The sequence below is a fragment of the Caenorhabditis remanei genome, chromosome II, assembly GCF_010183535.1.
Source record: "Caenorhabditis remanei strain PX506 chromosome II, whole genome shotgun sequence".
Taxonomy (NCBI): domain Eukaryota; kingdom Metazoa; phylum Nematoda; class Chromadorea; order Rhabditida; family Rhabditidae; genus Caenorhabditis; species Caenorhabditis remanei.
The window spans coordinates 4,861,904-4,880,595 of record NC_071329.1 but is presented as its reverse complement, the minus strand read 5'-3'; the positions used below and the strand labels follow the sequence as shown (position 1 = coordinate 4,880,595).

General features: G+C 40.5%; 8 protein-coding genes across 8 annotated transcripts; 2 read left to right on the top strand and 6 right to left on the bottom strand.

The window, feature by feature from the left end:
* Positions 1-204: 204 nt before the first annotated feature.
* On the bottom strand, positions 205-1,291 carry GCK72_004582 (uncharacterized protein; the record flags this gene model as incomplete). Its single annotated transcript, XM_053724772.1, has 3 exons — positions 205-334; positions 422-1,159; positions 1,212-1,291. The coding sequence occupies 3 exons, from the start codon at positions 1,289-1,291 to the stop codon at positions 205-207; spliced, it is 948 nt and encodes a 315-aa protein (XP_053588966.1).
* A 533-nt stretch (positions 1,292-1,824) lies between these two features.
* On the bottom strand, positions 1,825-2,909 carry GCK72_004581 (uncharacterized protein; the record flags this gene model as incomplete). The annotated part of the gene is made up of 2 exons (XM_053724771.1): positions 1,825-2,773; positions 2,827-2,909. The coding sequence occupies 2 exons, from the start codon at positions 2,907-2,909 to the stop codon at positions 1,825-1,827; spliced, it is 1,032 nt and encodes a 343-aa protein (XP_053588965.1).
* A 510-nt stretch (positions 2,910-3,419) lies between these two features.
* Positions 3,420-4,513, bottom strand: GCK72_004580 (uncharacterized protein; the record flags this gene model as incomplete). Its single annotated transcript, XM_003104229.2, has 2 exons — positions 3,420-4,380; positions 4,434-4,513. The coding sequence occupies 2 exons, from the start codon at positions 4,511-4,513 to the stop codon at positions 3,420-3,422; spliced, it is 1,041 nt and encodes a 346-aa protein (XP_003104277.2).
* Positions 4,514-6,334: 1,821 nt separating this feature from the next.
* Positions 6,335-7,406, bottom strand: GCK72_004579 (uncharacterized protein; the record flags this gene model as incomplete). Its single annotated transcript, XM_053724770.1, has 2 exons — positions 6,335-7,274; positions 7,327-7,406. 2 exons carry the CDS (start codon positions 7,404-7,406, stop codon positions 6,335-6,337), a joined length of 1,020 nt encoding a protein of 339 aa, XP_053588964.1.
* Positions 7,407-7,951: 545 nt separating this feature from the next.
* Positions 7,952-9,121, top strand: GCK72_004578 (uncharacterized protein; the record flags this gene model as incomplete). The annotated part of the gene is made up of 6 exons (XM_003104255.1): positions 7,952-8,007; positions 8,062-8,124; positions 8,171-8,236; positions 8,281-8,640; positions 8,684-9,049; positions 9,100-9,121. The coding sequence occupies 6 exons, from the start codon at positions 7,952-7,954 to the stop codon at positions 9,119-9,121; spliced, it is 933 nt and encodes a 310-aa protein (XP_003104303.1).
* A 4,723-nt stretch (positions 9,122-13,844) lies between these two features.
* Positions 13,845-14,504, top strand: GCK72_004577 (uncharacterized protein; the record flags this gene model as incomplete). The annotated part of the gene is made up of 1 exon (XM_003104188.2): positions 13,845-14,504. The coding sequence occupies one exon, from the start codon at positions 13,845-13,847 to the stop codon at positions 14,502-14,504; it is 660 nt and encodes a 219-aa protein (XP_003104236.2).
* A 634-nt stretch (positions 14,505-15,138) lies between these two features.
* Positions 15,139-16,468, bottom strand: GCK72_004576 (uncharacterized protein; the record flags this gene model as incomplete). Its single annotated transcript, XM_053724769.1, has 2 exons — positions 15,139-16,051; positions 16,389-16,468. The coding sequence occupies 2 exons, from the start codon at positions 16,466-16,468 to the stop codon at positions 15,139-15,141; spliced, it is 993 nt and encodes a 330-aa protein (XP_053588963.1).
* An 852-nt stretch (positions 16,469-17,320) lies between these two features.
* GCK72_004575 (uncharacterized protein) lies at positions 17,321-18,411 on the bottom strand (the record flags this gene model as incomplete). Its single annotated transcript, XM_003104213.2, has 2 exons — positions 17,321-18,281; positions 18,332-18,411. 2 exons carry the CDS (start codon positions 18,409-18,411, stop codon positions 17,321-17,323), a joined length of 1,041 nt encoding a protein of 346 aa, XP_003104261.2.
* Between the last annotated feature and the right edge of the window lie 281 nt (positions 18,412-18,692).

Sequence of the window (18,692 nt, the reverse complement as noted above, 5' to 3'; positions counted from 1 at the left end):
AAAAGCGAACAAAAAAAAGTAACAGATGAAAAGTTCTCCAATTGGAAACTGTAGATGAGTGGAGAAGAAAGGGATTCTGTCAAAAACACGAAAATGGGACTGGAAAAGTTGAGAAGGAGCCAGGATAAAAAGTAGCAATTGAATGATTTGTAACAAGAATTTCTTTAAAATGAGAAAACTTCACAAAGATCACAGAAAACCATATCAATTGGACACATAAAAAACAATGGAACTATTCCCGTTGCGATTTATAAATGTAATCGTCCCTTCCGTTCCATCTTTCCGGCGGATATCGACGCCTCCTTCCGCTGAGCACACTCCCAGATTTATCATCCTAAAAATATTCCGGATTGGCTGGGCTCGGCGATATTTTAGACCCTTCAGAATCATGTCTTTATCGAAAATCCGATTAGGTTCGAACCTGATTCTCATATGCTCCATTCTCGGGTTTGAACCTTTAATCCAGTGTTTGAGGAATCGATTGATCATCTTGTCGGTGACGTGTCTTGAAATAATCTCAATCCATTCGCTATTGATAAGCAGTATATCATCCAAAGAGATTTTCAGATCAAAAGAATGAAGATCATCACAAGATCCAATAACAAGACGTTTTACATTCTGAATGAGCATATCTTGATAGTCAACTGGATTTCCGAAAGCGGGACCTTCGAAAAGCACAGTTTTTGATTCTGGCATGTTCTTCAAAGCCAGCTGTGCACACTCTATGCTACACTGCTCAGTAAATGTGTGCTCGCCCACGCTGAATCCATTCACAGTATCCTTAAGTGATTTCATATCGAAGAGACAGTCCGGCTCCGTCCACGAAATATCCAAAACAGGTGGATGGTTGAATACCTCTTTTAGTAGTTTCAACCATTCTGAAATGCTCATTCCCGGATTCTCAAACTCCATTATATCCTCAAAATTCTTCTCCGCTTTCACACGACGGGGAACATAGATTGGCACCGTACCACGTACTGATTGTATACCGGTACTTGGTTCTGGTGGATAGAACGCTAATCCCAGCGATTGCTCATAGTTAACATATGTGTTAATTTCAATGAAGTCGTCATCCGCGTATAGATTGATACTGTCGATGGTAAGATTGAGAGATTTGGCGAGTTGTTTGGCGTTGTTCGAGAGCAAGGAGAAGTTGATTCTGAAAGCGTCCGTTTTAAATCAGATGAAAAAAGAAGAATTTCAGAACTCACAACTGAACTGAATCGAAACCATTGAGTACTTTCCGTTGAGCGTTGTCTGGCAGGCGGAGGAGAGGGAATGCAGTCGACATGACAGTGAATGAGAGGAGAATGAGGAGGGTCAGGTGGGATGGGCAATTAGAAAAGTGACGTGGCAAGGAGAGGGTGGAGCTGTCCACACAGGCGATTGTTAGGGATGACGTAGCACAGTCGGGGCTGTGGTCGGGCGATAGCCCTGTCACTGGTGCGCGCTTGCAGCGGGGACGGGTATGATGAAGAATAAGGGAAGAGTGAGATGGACCTGTCAAGGTCCTGTCTTCGATTAGTGACGTGGGAAGGTATTTCACAACAACTAAGGAGTCTGGTGTGGGAGGACAATAAAAGACTTCAAAAGAGCGAGTACAGGGTTTAGGTCTTTGATTGGTAGTGCACCACTGCCGAACGCGGCAATTTCGGTTATCCTAGTTTTTTCAATTATCTAACGGTCGGGGAATAGTGAAAATACGTTTTATTAAATGAAACCAATTAAATCTTGACAAAACGAAGAATGCATCAATAATTGAATGATTTGTAACAAGAGTTGTGTAAAAAAGTAAAAAGTTTACAAAGATAAAATAAAACCATATCAATTGCACACATAGAAAACAAAGCAACTATTCCCGTTGAGAGTTTCAAATACAATCGTCCCTTCCGCTCCATCCTTTCGGCGGATATCAATGCCTTCTTCTGCTGTGACTACTCCCTCGTGTTCTATCATCCTAAAATATCTCTTCCGGTTTGGTTGAGTTCTGCGATATTTGAGACCCTTCAGAATCACTTCTTCATCCAAAATCCGATTTGGTTCGAACTTGATTCTCATCTTCTCCATTCTCGGGTTTGATCCTTGAATCCAATGCTTCAGGTATCGATTGATCATCTTGTCGGTGATGTGTCTTGAGATAATATCTATCCATTCGCTGTTGATAAGAAGTATATCATCCAAAGAGATTTTCAAATCTAGATCGAAAGACCCAATAGTTAGAATATCCGCATTCTGTATGAGGATATTTTGATACTCAACTGGATTTCTGAAAGCGGGACTATCGATAAACAATTTTTTATATTCTGGGAAGTTCTTTAAAACCAGCTGTGCACAATCCATACCACAGTCAAGAGTAAAGTAGAGCCCGTCCACGTTGAATCCTTTCACAGTATCCTTTATCGATTTCATATTGAAGAGGCAGTCCGGTTTCGACCACGCAATATTCAGAATCGGCGGGTGGTTAAACACCTCTCGGAACAGTTCCAACCATTCCGAAACACTCAGTCCCGGGTTCTGATATTCCCCAGTTTCCTCTAGATCCTTCTCCACTTTCACACGACTGGGCACAAAAATTGGTACCGTACCACGTACTGGCTGTATACCGGTACTTGATTCTGGAGGATAGAATATTAATCGCACCGATATCTCATACTCAAGAATTGATAGAATTTCGATAAAGTCGTCATCCGGACACAGAAAGATTTTGTCGATGGCAAGGTTGAGAGATTTGGCGAGTTGTTTGGCGTTGTTTGAGAGGAGAGAGAAGTTGATTCTGGAAGCGTCCATTCTGAATCAGATGAAAAAAAAACTAATTCCTAAACTCACAACTGAATTACATCGAAACCATTGAGCACTTTCCGTTGAGCGTTTTCTGGTAGAAGGAGGAGAGGGAAGGTAGCAGTAGACATGACAGTGAATGAGGGGAGAATGAGGATAGTCTGGTGGGTTGGGCAATTAGAAGAAGTGACGTGGCAAGGAGAGGGCGGACCTGTACAGACAATTGCTAGGGATGACGTAGAACAAATAGAGGACGTGACGTGGCAAGGAGACGTAGGGTGTAAGTAATGACGTAACGTAGTCGGAGCAGGCAGTGACCACTCCATGACAATATCAATGGAGCGCGCTTGCAGCGAGGACCGGGTAAATCGAGACCCTACAATGAAAGTCAAATGTCTTTGTTCAGGAGTCAGAATCCGGATATTGGAATTCGAAAGTCTGAAGTACAGGTACCTATCTACTTAACTATTTAAACGACGAGACCGCAATTAAGTTGGTACATTGAGATAAGCGTTTATTGACAAAAATAATGAAAAAGGTCAAAACAGAGATTAATAATTTGATTATGATTAAGTAATGGAGTTTTACAATTTCTTTGGACATCATCAAACATTTTAACAGAATCATGGGATTGAGTAACATCAAGTAAAAACATGGAAAATAAAATAACGAGAATTATCGTCGTTTTCAAAAGCAATCATCCCTTCCGTCCCATCCTTTCGGCGGATCTCAAAACCAAATTCCATGAATCCATAAGTTTTCATTCCTTCAAACCCTTTTTTAAGGTAAGGTAGGCATCTGCGAAATTTCAGACCCTTCAGAATCATGTCTTTATCAAAAATGTGATTTGGTTCGAACGCGATTCTTATATTCTCCATTCTCGGGTTTGAACCTTGAATCCAGTGTTTCAGGTATCGATTGATCAACTTGTCGGTGATGTGTGTCCAACTCAGGAATACGGTGGCACTGTTGATAAGCAGTATCTGATCCAAAGAGATTTTCAAATCTCCTTTTTTTATAATAGCTAAACCATCTAGATTCTGGATGAGCATGTTCTGATACTCATCTGGATTTGAGAGCGCGGTACTAGAAATGTGTAATATCTTTGCTTCTGGGAAGGATCTGAACGCCAGCTGAGCACACTTCACTCCGCAATCTTCGGTAAACGAGAGCGCATTGACATCCATCCCTTGCACAGTATCCTTAATTGACTCCATGTCAAATATACAAGCTGCCTTCTCAAGTTGGATATCCACAATGCCGGGATTGTGATAAACGTCTTGGAACTGTTTCAACCAACTCGAAATACTTAGTCCCGGATTCTGAAAAACCACGGTGTCTCTTGGCGCCCAATTGAAAAGCTTCGCCTCAACACGACCTGGCATATAAACTGAATGCGAACCACGTTTCGGACGCTTGAACCACAAGAAGCGACGAACTCGCTTTGGTGGGTAGAATGTCCATCTCATGTTTCGAGACGCATCGTCACCGCGGATATCAATTTCAATATTATCATTCGGGCGTAGAGAAAGAATGTCCATTGTGATGTTGAGGGATCGAGCGAGTTGTTTGGCGTTGTTCGAGAGCAGGGAGAAGTTGATTCTGAAAGCGTTCATTCTGAATCAGACTCCAAAAAAAAGAATTTCAAAACTCACAACTGAACCGCATCGAAACCATTGACCACTTTCCGTTGAACGTTGTCTGGTAGACGGAGGAGAGGGAAGGCACTGGGCATGGCAGTGAATAAGGGGGAGAATGAGGATGGTCTGTTGGGATGGACAATTAGAAGAATTGACGTGGCAAGGAGAGAGCGGACCTGTACAGACGATTGTAAGGGATGACGTAGAACAAATAGAGGACGTGACGTGGCAAGGAGACGTAAGGTATAAGTAATGACGTAACGTAGTCGGGGCCAGGCAGTGACCACTCAATGACAATGTCAATGGAGCGCGCTTGTTGCGAGGACCGGGTAAATAGAGACCCCACCGATTGGCGCGGATTTCATACTGGGCAAATGAGGGACCCGGTGATGAATCCCCTCCAAGAGAAGGGGTCCACCGGGCCGGAAGTTTTGAAAAAAAAGCCCGGCCCGGCATAAGTATGACAAAAATCGGTCATCGTAAAAATGATAATTCGCCAAAAACTGAGCAGTGAAGTTACAAACTGACTCCGCCCATTTTTCTCCATAGTTTCTCTTTCGCGGAATCGGTGGGGTTCGGTATATATTCGAATACATTTTTCCCATAGTAAAAAAGAACATCTGGTGTTGTACGATTCCACCTGTCTGTTTGTTGCCGGCCGGCATCGGGCGAATTACTTTTAGATGTAATTTGTGTCAGGTTGTAATAAAGACAGGTTTTTGTACAATTGGTGCTGATAAACGCGACCATTTCGGTTACTTGTTACCACTGTGGATCACAACAGAGTCGCATGGGAAATTTCTGCCCGGGAATCGGAAGCAAGAAGTTGGAAGTGACTAATGAACTGGAAGTTGGAAGCAAGGTTATGCGAAATTCCGCTTTCAGCCATTTCAAAAACCGCACTCCATTCAACTCTGGTCGAAAGTCGGAAGTCGAAATTTCGAGCAAGTCTGGAGTACAGGTCCCTGTCTACTTAACTATTTTTGAAAAATTCCGAATTTCCAGAGATAACGCAAGCGACCTCAATCAAGTTGGTTCAATGGTTCAGTGAAGGTTTCCTCGACATCAATACAGAAAAAGGTCAAAACGGAGATTAATAGTTTGAAGGTTATTCAATAACCAGCCTGTCTGCCCGCCTTAGGCGGTTCATCCAGCTGGTCCCTCCTCATTTACGTGCCCACCCCTTTTCAGAAGTGCCCGCATGGCCGAGTGGTCTCAAGCGGTGGTCGTTGTCCAAAGCACGTCAGTTCGGTTTTGCCCGCTGGCTCGGTTTCTCTCCTCTTCCAAAACCCTTGCGGACAGCGCCTCAGACAATGCCCAATTGTCTTTTATATATAAGAATGATGTACAGTGCTGGCCATAATTCTATCCCCTTCTGGTTTTTTCAGCATAACTTTTTTATTAGTTATCCGATTGATCTGAAACTTGGCAGCAATGTGTATAAAGGTAAAAAATATGTAAAAACAAATTGGTTTTAAAATATTTTTAAAAATTTTAAAAATTTCATCTTTTTTCAAAAAACCAAGAAAATCAACAAAAATAAGAGATCGGCTAAATAGAGTCACGGAAATGAAAAATAAAAAAGAAAATGACCAGAAACAAAATTTATAAGTTCAATACTTCGTTGCGTATTCTTCTTTTGATGAAGATCATAGGACTCCAAGGTGTAGCGGTATATCTGGAGAAGACACCTCTTGAAACTTGTTTATTTTATAAGTGTTTATTTAAAGATAAATCAAATAAAGATCAGACTCACAAGGACCGACCTCGAATACTCTGACAACGAGTATTTTATATTACTACTTATCAGTGTATTCTTGGTCGAAGAAATTACAACAAATCTGGGTCAACGTCACAAACTTGCGTCCATGACAATATCATCACAAATCTTTACAGAATATTTTTAAAAAGTCCCATCAAGCAAACACAATTAGAACAAAATAACGAGACTCTTGGTCACTTTCAAAAACAATCATCCCTTCCGTCCCATCCTTTTGGCGGATATCATAAGCACCTTCCACTAATTCCACCTCTTCTGCTTCTTCATATTCTCTCATCCGGTCCGGTTGGGCTCTGTGATATTTGAGACCCTTCAGAATCATGTCTTCATCAAAAGTTCTATTTGGTTCGAACCCGATTCTCATATTCTTCATTCTCGGGTTTGAACCTTGAATCCAATGTTTCAGATATCGATTGATCATCTTGTCGGTGATGTGTCTTGAATTAATCTTTATCAATTCGCTGTTAATAAGTAGTATATCATCCAAAGAGATTTTCAAATCAAGAGCAAAAGAACCTATAATGAGACTTTCCACATTCTGTATCAAAATATTCTGATACTCAACTGGATTTGCAAAGGCGGGACTATCGATAAACAATGCCTCATATTCTGGGAAGCTCTTCAAAGCCAGCTGTGCACACTCCATGCCACATTCCTCAGTAAAAGTGAGCCCGCCCACGTTGAATCCTTTTACAGTATCCCTAATCGATTTCATATCAAAAAGACAGTCCGGTTTCGTCAATAAAATATCCAGATGAGGCGTATGGTTAAACACCTCAATGATTAATTTCAACCATTCTGAAATACTCAGTCCCGGATTCTCAAAATCTATTTCCTCAAAATCCGTCAACGCTTTCACACAACTGGGCACATAGATTGGCACAGTACCCCGTACTGGCTGAATAAATGTATTTGGTTCTGGTGGATAGAAAATCCATCCCACCCAGTACTCATTGTCATCAATTGTTTGAATGTCGATGAGGTTGTCATCCGGGCATAGCTCGATTTGGTCAATCGTGAGGTTGAGAGATCGAGCGAGTCGTTTGGCACTGTTCGAGAAGAGAGAGAAGTTGATTCTGAAAGTGTCCATTCTTAATCAGATGAAAAAAAAATAATTTTAAAACTTACAACTGAACCGCATCGAAACCATTGAGCACTTTCCGTTGAGCGTTTTCTGGAAGATGGAGGAGAGGGAAGGCACTGGACATGACAGTGAATGAGGATGGTCTGGTGGATTAGGCAGTTAGAAAACGTGACGTGACAACGAGACGGAGGGTATAAGTGGTGCCAGTGACCACTGAATAGCAAAGCCAATGGAGCGCGTTTGCAGCAAGGACTGGGAATACATTTTTCGCAGAGAAAAAGGAGCATCTGATGTCGTACGATCCCACCAGTCTGTTTGTTGCCGGCATCGGGCGAATTACTTTGAGAGCTGAGAAGTTTTCTCTGGGGAAAACTGTAATGAACAATGGATTCTACAGACATCTGACAGATAGCAAATATGGATGATTGAAGCAAACATAACAAATTTCCCAGTGCCAGTTCCCACCTCTCAAAGTAATTTGGCTCATGCCGATACTAAGCTGTCAGAGAGGGACTCGTGATTTACAGGCTCTGGGAATATCGTCTTATTAGGATTACAAATATGAATACAGTCCAGTCCAGACCACGCCCATTATCCAACCATTATTCTTCTATAATAACGAGAATCTCAGTCTTAAAACCCAATTCTGATCATTTTGGCATCCCCAGAATGGTGAACTTTTACTACGACCCTTTTTCTTATATTCCTGATACCGAGTACCCTAGGTGAGTTTTGACGTTTTTAATCATACCGGAATGCTCAGTCACTTCAATTTTCAGTCAGCGCAACAATTCAAATGGAACAGAAATATTGGAGTATTCGGGATTGCAACCTACAGTAATGTGAGTTGTTTCGCTCTGTTCAATTTTCAACTTTTAGTTTTTCCAGCTCAAATTATATTCCATATGGAAACTCGTGTCATCAAAATGTGCCGTGTCAACAGACTTATTTTAAGTAGGTGTTAAACTATTTAACGATTTCAATTCTAGTTTTTTCAGCTCTTCAAATGGATATCCACAACACATCACGTCACATCAAAATTATCAACATCCTAATTATTTTCCTGATTTACAACCTCCGACACTCCATTATCAACCGTATCAGCCACAATTCAAATATGGCAGATTATTCACCACTGAACAAATTTATGCAATGGAGCAAAAGTTCAAAGTAGACTGCTTTATTTCTCCCGAAGAGGCAATTGCTTTGGGAGAGATGATAGGTTTGACTAAAAGTCAGATCCTGAGTTGGTTTGAAAGACGGAGAGCTAAACAGAGAGCCATTGATTCCAAAAAGAAGGATGGAGGTTGGAAACCGGAACAATTTGATCTCACTATTGGGAGCTCGGAAAACTCTAGGTGAGTTTTGAAATTTGTAATTAACCTAATTTAATTGTTTCAGATCTCATCACAATCCATACCGACATCCTCAACACACCATGACACAGTTCCCCGGTTCCCAATCTTCGTATCCAAATTATCAACAACCTCATTATCAACCATATCAGCCACAACTGCCAGTTCATAAGAGGAGAACAGTATTCACTGATGATCAACTTACTTTATTGGAGGAAGCGTTTCAGAAAAACGACAAAATCACCCCAGGAGAGGTGCAAACATTGATGAAACAGACTGGTCTGAGCAATGCCCAAATCAGAACATGGTTCAACAATCGGAGACAAAGACAGAAGCAAGAAAATAAGATAAATCTGAAAATTCAGTCATTAAAAGAAGGATCTACAGTATTGGTTAGCGGCGAAAACTCCAAGTGAGTTTTTTTTTTGCTGTGAGCAATTGTCAACTTTTAGTTTTTTTCAGATCAAATAATAGTTCATACTGAAATCAGAACTGGTCCTTAAAATTATCTGAAATCGTATCATCTGCCAGACTCTCAATATTCAGGCTATCAATCACCATCTCATTGTCATTATAATTGATTATTTATATAATTTATTCCTTTCTAAATACTTTTATGTAGGGACCGCAATGAACGTGGGCGGAGTTTTTCATTTTCTTCTCTTGGGACGTCATGGGAAGATTATCAGAATGTTTGACGGTCTGCCCTGAGAGCCCAGTACGCTAAAACAGAATGAAAACTTTTGTCCCCTATGTAATCGAGTACGTAGAATTCAATGAACACACTTTCGTTTCACCCAAATGTTTAGTTTTCTCAGAAAACTGAAAAAACTTTTCCATTTTTCAGAAAAATATCACGTTTAAGATGTTCTAGGTCGAACACGCATCATTTTTTGACAGTTTCTAATAGTTCTGGACATACTCTAATAGGTTTTGAACGAAAATTCGATTTTCGTGCTGTCTAATTTTTTTGGGAGCCATCTGAACTGCGAGGCATCACATCAAAAAACTTTCTGTGATAACATATCTGTTTTCTGACATATTCTTTTTGGACATCTCTTCAGGTACCCGGGGCCAAAATTTGGAAGCTTATTGATTCGTAAAATGTAGTTTCCTCTGTGTCGGAAGACAACAGACTCAGAAAGAAAATCAGTTTTCCCGACAGTTTAGGTTAAAGGAGGTCAAACTCGCATCGTTTCTCGACGGAATCAGAATCTACGCAAAATTTCGAACTAGATGCACTTGGGAACAAAAAATTTCGTGCTGTCGAATTTTAGATATTTGATGTTTTATCTCGAAATATGCTGAATAAAAAATTCTCTTGAATTTCAAAAAATCACGTCAAAAATATATTTTCCTATTATCAGCGTCACTTTGGTGTTCGTTTAGTTCAGTGGATAACACGCTCGGCTTTTAATCAAAGGGTTTCTGATTCGAACTTTCCCAAATTTTGCAAAAATGTGACTGACTGAACGTGAAAATAGAAAATATTTTTTGCGTGGTCAGGAAAACGAAAGAATTCCCCAAGAGAATTCAGTAGAAACCATGGCTGACTAAAAGGTCCTGTAACTTCGGTGAGAGTGAATATTTTCGGAAAAAAAAATTGGGAATGTTCTTCCATTTACCTGAAGAACAGGGCAGGATGGAAATTTTTATGAAAAAAAATGAGTTTGAAAAAAATGTTGCGGTCTCTACTTTTATGGTTGTTTTTTTATTCATATCGCAAAATTATAACTGTTTATTTTTGTTTAACGACGTTTTTGAAACCATGAAATTTCCGAGGAAGAAGAAATTTCCGAGGAAGAAGACAATCTTACAAGAGCAGCAAAAATTGCAAGGCTACCAAATGTCTATGTTTCGAAACACCTTAATTAGAAATGACCGAAATAAAACAGACACTGATTAGAACTGCTCGGATCAGAACTGGTTTTAAAACGAACCGACTAAAACAAAGTATGATCTTATTTAAAATGATAATTCATCATTCGACATCTCTGCCTTTCAAAAGTTTTCTCCTTCTCATATTTTGGAGGCAGTAAAAACAAGTAAACGCGTGAGTTTACTCTCAAAAACTGGCAAATTGTTCTTTCGTTTCTTTTTAAGTGTGCGTGAACTTGAACTTCCGTTCCATAAGATTTTAAACGAGATAAGAACAAATCCTTCAAAAAATTCATTCCCCTTTGCATTCCCCATTCAAGATGTGGTTTTACGCAATCGTAACACTCTTGTTACTAAGTTTTCAAACGATTATTGCGGAAAGTAAGTCAAAGCAACGCGCCCGTATCCCCACACGAGGGGGCATTTTTAAGGGGCATTTTTAGGGGGCATGGCGGTGGACTGGATGACTCCCACCTCGAATACAAAACACATTTGCACTCGGTGGGAATCGATCCAAGAACCTTTCGATTCAAATCCATCCACACAGGTAGACCGCAAAGTCCCAAAAACGGACGACCGACGGCTGAGCGGCCGCAAACGTGCGAGTGGCGAACCAACGGCGGCTAAACGACCGCCAACGGGCCAACGACGGTCCGTTTCCGGCCCGCCAAAACACTCAGAAAAACCAGTCAAAAAATGGATTTTCGAAATACTGCTTCAAAATCATTGTTATGCTATTTAGAATCCGTAGAAGTTGTTTGAAGCTACAATTTTCTCGTTTTTAATATGTTTTGAAGCAAACGGACAAACGACGGGTTAATGACGGACCGCAAACGGACTAATGTCGGGTTTAGTGGCGTCTCAATGTGGGAAAACAGGCTGAGAAAGAATTTGGAATTGAAAAGCACAGAAACCTAGAAAAAAATAGTTGTAGCATTCTAGTAATTCTGTAGAAGTCTTACTGGTTGATTTTTGAAACCAAGTAAGATCATATGAGCAAGAAACAATGCTATTAGTGGCTCAGCGAGCCGCCATGGTGTGAGGGATGACTATACTTGGGGGTACATTCAGATTTTTATATTCAAGAATCTGTTAACTCACAAAACCAAACCAGAAGGGTACATTAGTGTATCTTCTATTCACAATCTCACAAGTATTACTGTAGATTCGCTATCTGATCACTTCCTATTATTATTCAGAAAGTTTCGTTTTTTTTCAAAAATATGTCACAGGAATTGTCAGGTTTTTCATTTCATGTGTTTCTTTCAGGAAATTATTCTTTTTCACCGAAATTTCCGAGTATTCGCATTTTTCGAGTAAACGCATTGAAGCTGAAGCTCGCAACGACACTCCGAAATTACGGCAGCGCGCCTTGTTTGTCGTAAATCGACACTGAAGTTTTTCCGCGTCAAAATTTTATTTCGTTCGTTTTCCTTCAATTTTTATGGTATTTCTTCTGTTTATCTTACATTCTTTTCAGTAAAAATGGTTTATTTATCTGTCAAAAACTTTTTCACTCGTTATTTATTACTAATTTCGACGAAATTGTCTATTTTCAGGCTAATCGAGAATTTCGTCGTCGGCGCGGCCTTACTTGACACTAAAAACGAGGAATTTGAAAGGATTCGTAAGGTTTGTATCAGGTGATTGCGTAACCTAAGTGAAAAATGTGGATATTTTCAGCAAATGTCACTGGAAGCCCGAAGTTTGTGTCCAAATCTACAAGCGGAATGGCTAGTTAATCGATAAGGAGAAGAAGTCTTCAGTGGAAATTGGACTCAGTGGGAAACCAAAAGTATGATATTCGCGCTTTTTCAAGGAATGGAAACTAAACTAGTATTTTCAGAGATCAAACGGCCAAGGTCCACATGGTTTAATGACCCAAGTTTGAGACTTGGATACACTATTGTCGAATGGCGATGACCACCACTAAACAATAGCATCAATGGAAGCGGAATGAGGAGCAATACAGCAACAACAACAATCACCTGGAGGAGAGGGACCAAGCCGTCATCATCATCAATCCAACATTATTGATGCCGATGCAAACGACAGTGGAAACGAACTATCGATGGAATGAAGTAGTAGTAAAGTCTTTATAGGCGATTCAATGTCCCATCATCGTGGAGAACACTCGAAGAATCATCATCATCAAGACCGTCTACTCGGTCAAACGGCTACTTCGTCGATTCAGGGATTTCAACAATTCACTGGTTCTCTGTTCGATACACCGCCATCAATGCTCTCATCATGCTAACCATGTTGTCAAATGACATCTTCCCAATTCGATCATCACGAACTTCTACCAAGAAGCAACTTTTGAGTGATAAGTAAGTTATCCAATAACTATGAATTGTGTTGTAACTTATTATCTTTCAGGCTGATTCGATTCGTCTACAAGCGAATTCATCTCAACGAAGATTGCGCATCAAGAGAAGCGGCGAGAAGAAGAAGCGAAGAGTGTCATACATGACTCGCCTGCTTGATGCGGAAAATCGACGAACAACAAGCCAAAAGGCGAACATTTAAATGTCTTATTCACCTAGTTATGATGTTTCTTTTTTAAATTTTTTATTATAAACAACATTTTCTGTTATTAATTTTAATTTGATAATAAATAAGTATTTATAATAACGAGTACTGTTCGCAAAAAACCATTTTTAATATGCCTAATGGGGAGCGGGAAGGGACCAGAAAGGTTTAAAAACGGATGAAAAACGGCCCGTCAGCGCGTCAAAAAGCGAGAAAACGGGCCGTCTACGGATGTTCTACGGACCGTTAACGGCCCGTCGGTCAGCCACAGAATGTTCGCCGGTGATCCGGCGCTGGTCCGTTTTTGGGACTTTGCGGTCTACCTGTGCACGTTAACCACTTCTCCAAGCGGCCACATTTAGAAAGAATATTTTTGCTCAAAATAACTTCACGTCAATTTTGTTTTTAACACTCAAACTTGAATAGCGCATTTTTGTGTATTTCACGCGATGAAAACGAGAGTTGCTCTTGTTTTGATTTTTCTACTGTCGAATTAAGAAATGTTGCGAAATGTCCTGTTGCGAACTCGGAATATCAAGTTAATCACTACTTCCAGGGGGCTGAGCATAGGGGCGGGGCGAGAGCAAGCTCCAGGGTGTCCTTTTTTAAGGTAATCACTACTTCCAGGGGGCTGAGCTTAGGGGCGGGGCGAGAGCAAGCTCCAGGGTGTCCTTTTTTAAGGTAATCACTACTTCCAGGGGGCTGAGCTTAGGGCGGGGCGAGAGCAAGCTCCAGGGTGTCCTTTTTTAAGGTAATCACTACTTCCAGGGGGCTGAGCTTAGAAAGAAACAGAGGAAATGATGAACAGACTGAAAACAGAATTCTCTGCAGCTGAAAGCGATATTGATGCACTGTTGAACTTGCAAAATAGTCAAGCTATCAAAGAAGTTATTGCAATAGTAAAGAAGTTAGATAATACTCTTTCTTTGCTAAATAGTTTCCGAATTTCAAAAGATAAACGGAAGAAATATCAAGGTGTCTCAAAGCCCCTATTCCAACGGATTTCCTCATTGTCCTCATTCATGAATCATATGGAATATCAAGCACCAAGACTGTCGGCTACATGGAAACCACTCGAACAGACTCTCGGACTTCTGGAAAATTACCAAGACCAATTCAACTTCACTGAGGAGTTTCAGATCGAGAAAGCTTGCATTATGGGTTACAACATTTCGTTTGATCTAACTACTTCAGACCCTGAGTTAATCGCATTCGAAGAGTACTTAAAGAATTATTCATTGGCAGAGGATGAATTCCATGACGCATGGCGTGAGCTGTCTAAAAACACCAAGACGGAAAATCTTTTGGTCTATGAAAACCCCGAAGCCCATGTCGAAAATATAAAAAGAAGACTGGAAATATTTCTTGCAAAATATTCCACGGAAGAAATGGAAAAGGTTTTGAAAAATTTGGGGTATGTTTTATTGAAAGTCCTTGATAAAATAATCTTCCAGTAGGCCTTAAGCAGAGATGAGCGGAAGAGTTGGCGGAAGAAATCCTTAAATTGGCGGAGTAGCTTTTCTATGGGACGGTAGCAAAAATTGTTCAATATATGATATTGCACAAATTTGCCTATCGATTGGGAAAAACAGGACATAAAAATATTAAAAACTAAACGAGTTACAGTTATTTAAGCTTGTATTCCGCCTTCCGCTCATCTCTGGCCTTAAACTCGGTCTAGAAATAGTTATTCGCAAAAAAATGACTAAAAGAGACGTTTTGCCGTGCATTTTCGTTATTCATTTTAATGGGGAAAAGTGATTTTTATAAAGACGGTAATGCGGTATAAATAAGTCATTAAAACTAGATTTGTGCAGTTTTAAATTGAGCAGTTCTAATTAGAGATGTTCTGATTCGAGCAGATGAAAAAAATTAAATCTTGACAAAACGAAGAAAGCAAAAAAAAAAGAGTTTAAAAGTTCCACAATTGGAAACTGTAAAATGAATTGGGAGAGAACGAGTGGGAAAAAAAGGAGTTTTATCATAAACACCAAAATGTGATTGAAAAAGTTGAGAAAGTAACAATTGAATGATCTGTAACAAGATTTGCATTAAAATGAGAAAAAATCACAAAGATCAAATACAACCTTATCAGTTGGACACATAGAAATCAAAACACCTTGTCTCGGCGAGATGCTCCAATACAATTATCCCATTCGTTCCATCCTTTCGGCGGATACAGATTATCGGCTGATTTTGGCGGATAAGTCTGGCGCTGCGATATTTCAGACCCTTCAGAATCACGTCTTCATCAAAAATCCTATTCGGTTCGAACTCGAGTCTCATATTCTCCATTCTCGGGTTTGAACCTTGAATCCAATGTTTCAGGTATCGATTGATAGTTTTATCGGTGATGTGTCTCGACATAATATGTATTAATTTGCTGTTGATAATCAATATATCATCCAAAGAGATTTTCAAATCGAAATCAAAAGAAAACCCAATAAAAATACTTTTCGAATTTAGAATGAGGATATCTTGATACTCAGCTGGGTTTGCAAAGGCGGGACTAGCAATGGCTAATGTCCTTGATTCCGACATAGTTCTCAACGCCAGTTGAGCACACTCCACACCACAGTTCCGAGTGAAGAAGTGCGAGCCCACGTTGAATCTTTCTACAATACCCTTAATCGATTTCATATCGAAGAGACAGTCTGGTTTCGTCCAAAGAATATCCAGAATCGGCGGATGGTTAAACACCTCGATGATTAGTGTCAACCATTCTAAAATGCTCATCTTCGGATTCTTAAAATAGATAGTTTCCTCAAAGTTTTTCTCCGCTTTGACAAGACTGGGCACAAAGATTGGCACCGTACCACGTACTGGCTGTATACGTGAACTTGGTTCTGGTGGATAGAAAATCCATCCCACCGATTGCTCTTTGTCAACAATTGCTTGAATTTCGATGAAGTCCTCATCGGCGCATAGAGTGATTTGGGCAATGGTAAAGTTGAGAGATCGAACGAGGGTTTTGGCGTTGTTCGAAAGCAGAGAGGAATTGATTCTGAAAGCGTAAATTCGGAATCAGATGAGAAAAAAGAATTTGGTGATAGAAGACTAGCTTCTTTGACACGTTTGATGGCAAGTGATGTGTGAGTGATAATGAGGGTGAGAGGGGAAGGTACATACCTCGAATTGTCATTGTCCACCCATCACACTTGTCATCACACGTGTCATCTCTCTCATCACTCATTGATCTCACACCCATTGCCGATTTTACCGAATTGCTCTCAATCTTACTTTTATCGTTTAACTCTTACTGTATGTATAATGTTAGACCATTTTCCACTTATAGATAATTTTCCGAAAAAAAGAGAAAAAAGAAGAATTTCAAAACTCACAACTGAACCGCATCGAAACCACTGAGCACTTTCCGTTGAGCGTTGTCTGGCAGACGGAGGAGAGGGAAGGCAGCCGACATGACAGTGAATGAGGGGAAAATGAGGAGGGTCTGGTGGGATGGGCAATTGGAAGACGTGACGTCGCAATGAGAGGGTGTAGCTCTTCAAGTGACAGGGACGATTGGTCGCGCGATAGCAGTGTCAATAAGCGCCCTTGCAGCGCGAACTGCTATCTGGGCAGGCAGAAAAGGGTCTACAAATAGCTTTAGAAGAGCTCTACGTAAGAAGAGCAGAGCGGAAGGGTGACGTAGAACAAATAAAGGACGTGCCGTGGCAAGAAGAAGTAGGGTATAAGTAATGACGTAACGTAGTCGGGGCAGGCAGTGACCACTCAATGACAATGTCAATGGAGCACGCTTGCAGCGAGGACCGGATAAATAGAGACCCCACCGATTCGTGCGGACACGTAGAGTCCCGAAGAACCTATGCAGATGCGCTCTTTTGCCAACGGGGTTACACATTGTCGTAGCGGTGAACTTTAGAAACTTCTGTGCATACCGTGGTGAATGCAATCATTTCGGTTACGGTAGGCTTTGGCGATGTACCAACTGCCTAACTTTTAGGCTAAAGTGAGTCAAACATATATAAGTTTTCTTCTTGAACACTACGAATAGTTGCATGGAAGCCAAGGAGTAAGAATCCGGAAATTGGAATTCGAAAGTTTGAAGTACACTTAATTGTTTTCACATATATCCATAGCGCAAACGACGAGACCGCAATTAAGTTGGTACATTGAGATAAGCGTTTATTGACATAAATAATGAAAAAGGTCAAAACGGAGATTAATGATTTGAATTTGATTGAGTAAAAAAGTTTTACAATTTTTTTGAATATCATCAAACATTTTAACAGAATCTTGTGATTGAGTAACATCAAGCAAAAACATGGAAAATAAAATAACGAGAATTATCGTCGTTTTCAAAAGCAATCATCCCTTCCGTCCCATCCTTTCGGCGGATCTCAAAACCAAATTCCATGAATCCATAAGTTTTCATTCCTTCAAACCCTTTTTTAAGGTAAGGTAGGCATCTGCGAAATTTCAGACCCTTCAGAATCATGTCTTTATCAAAAATGTGATTTGGTTCGAACGCGATTCTCATATCCTCCATTCTCGGGTTTGAACCTTGAATCCAGTGTTTCAGGTATCGATTGATCAACTTGTCGGTGATGTGTGTCAAACTCAGGAATACGGTGGCACTGTTGATAAGCAGTATCTGATCCAAAGAGATTTTCAAATCCCCTTTTTTTATAATAGCTAAACCATCTAGATTTTGGATCAGCATGTTCTGATACTCATCTGGATTTGAGAGCTTGGTACCAGAAATGACTAATGTCTTTGCTTCTGGTATGGCTCTGAACGCCAGCTGAGCACACTTCACTCCGCAGTCTTCCGTAAACGAGAGCGCATTCACATCTATCCCTTGCACGGTATCCTTAATTGACTGCATGTCAAATAAACAAGCTGCCTTCTCAAATCTGATATCATCAATGCCGGAAATGTGATAAACGTCTTGGAACTGTTTCAACCAACTCGAAATACTTAGTCCCAGGTTCTGAAAGACCACAGTGTCTATTGGCGCCCAATTGAAAAGCTTCGCTTCGATACGACCTGGCATATAAACTGAATGCGAACCACGTTTCGGACGGCTGAACCACATGAAGCGACGAACTCGCTTTGGTGGGTAGAATGTCCATCTCATGTTTTGAGACGCATCGTCACCGCCGATATCAATTTCAATATTATCATTCGGGCGTAGACTAAAAACGTTCATTGTGATGTTGAGAGATTTGGCGAGTTGTTTGGCGTTGTTGGAGAGCAAGGAGAAGTTGATTCTGGAAGCGTCCGTTTTGAATTAGACGAAAAAAAGAATTTCAAAACTCACAACTGAACCGCATCGAAACCATTGAGTACTTTTCGTTGAGCGGTGTCTGGTAGACGGAGGAGAGGGAAGGCACTGGACATGACAGTGAATGAGGGGAGAATGAGGATAGTCTGGTGGGATGGACAATTAGAAGAAGTGACGTGGCAAGGAGAGGGCGGACCTGTACAGACGATTGGGCACTGTTCTAGAACGCCGGAACGAAAAAAAAATCCCGGAACGAAAATAAAAAATCCCGGAACGAAAAAAAATCCCGGAACGAAAAAAAAATCCCGGAACGAAAAAAAATTCCCGGAACGAAAAAAAAATCCCGGTACCAAAAAAAAATCCCGGAACCAAAAAAATATCCCGGTACCAAAATTTT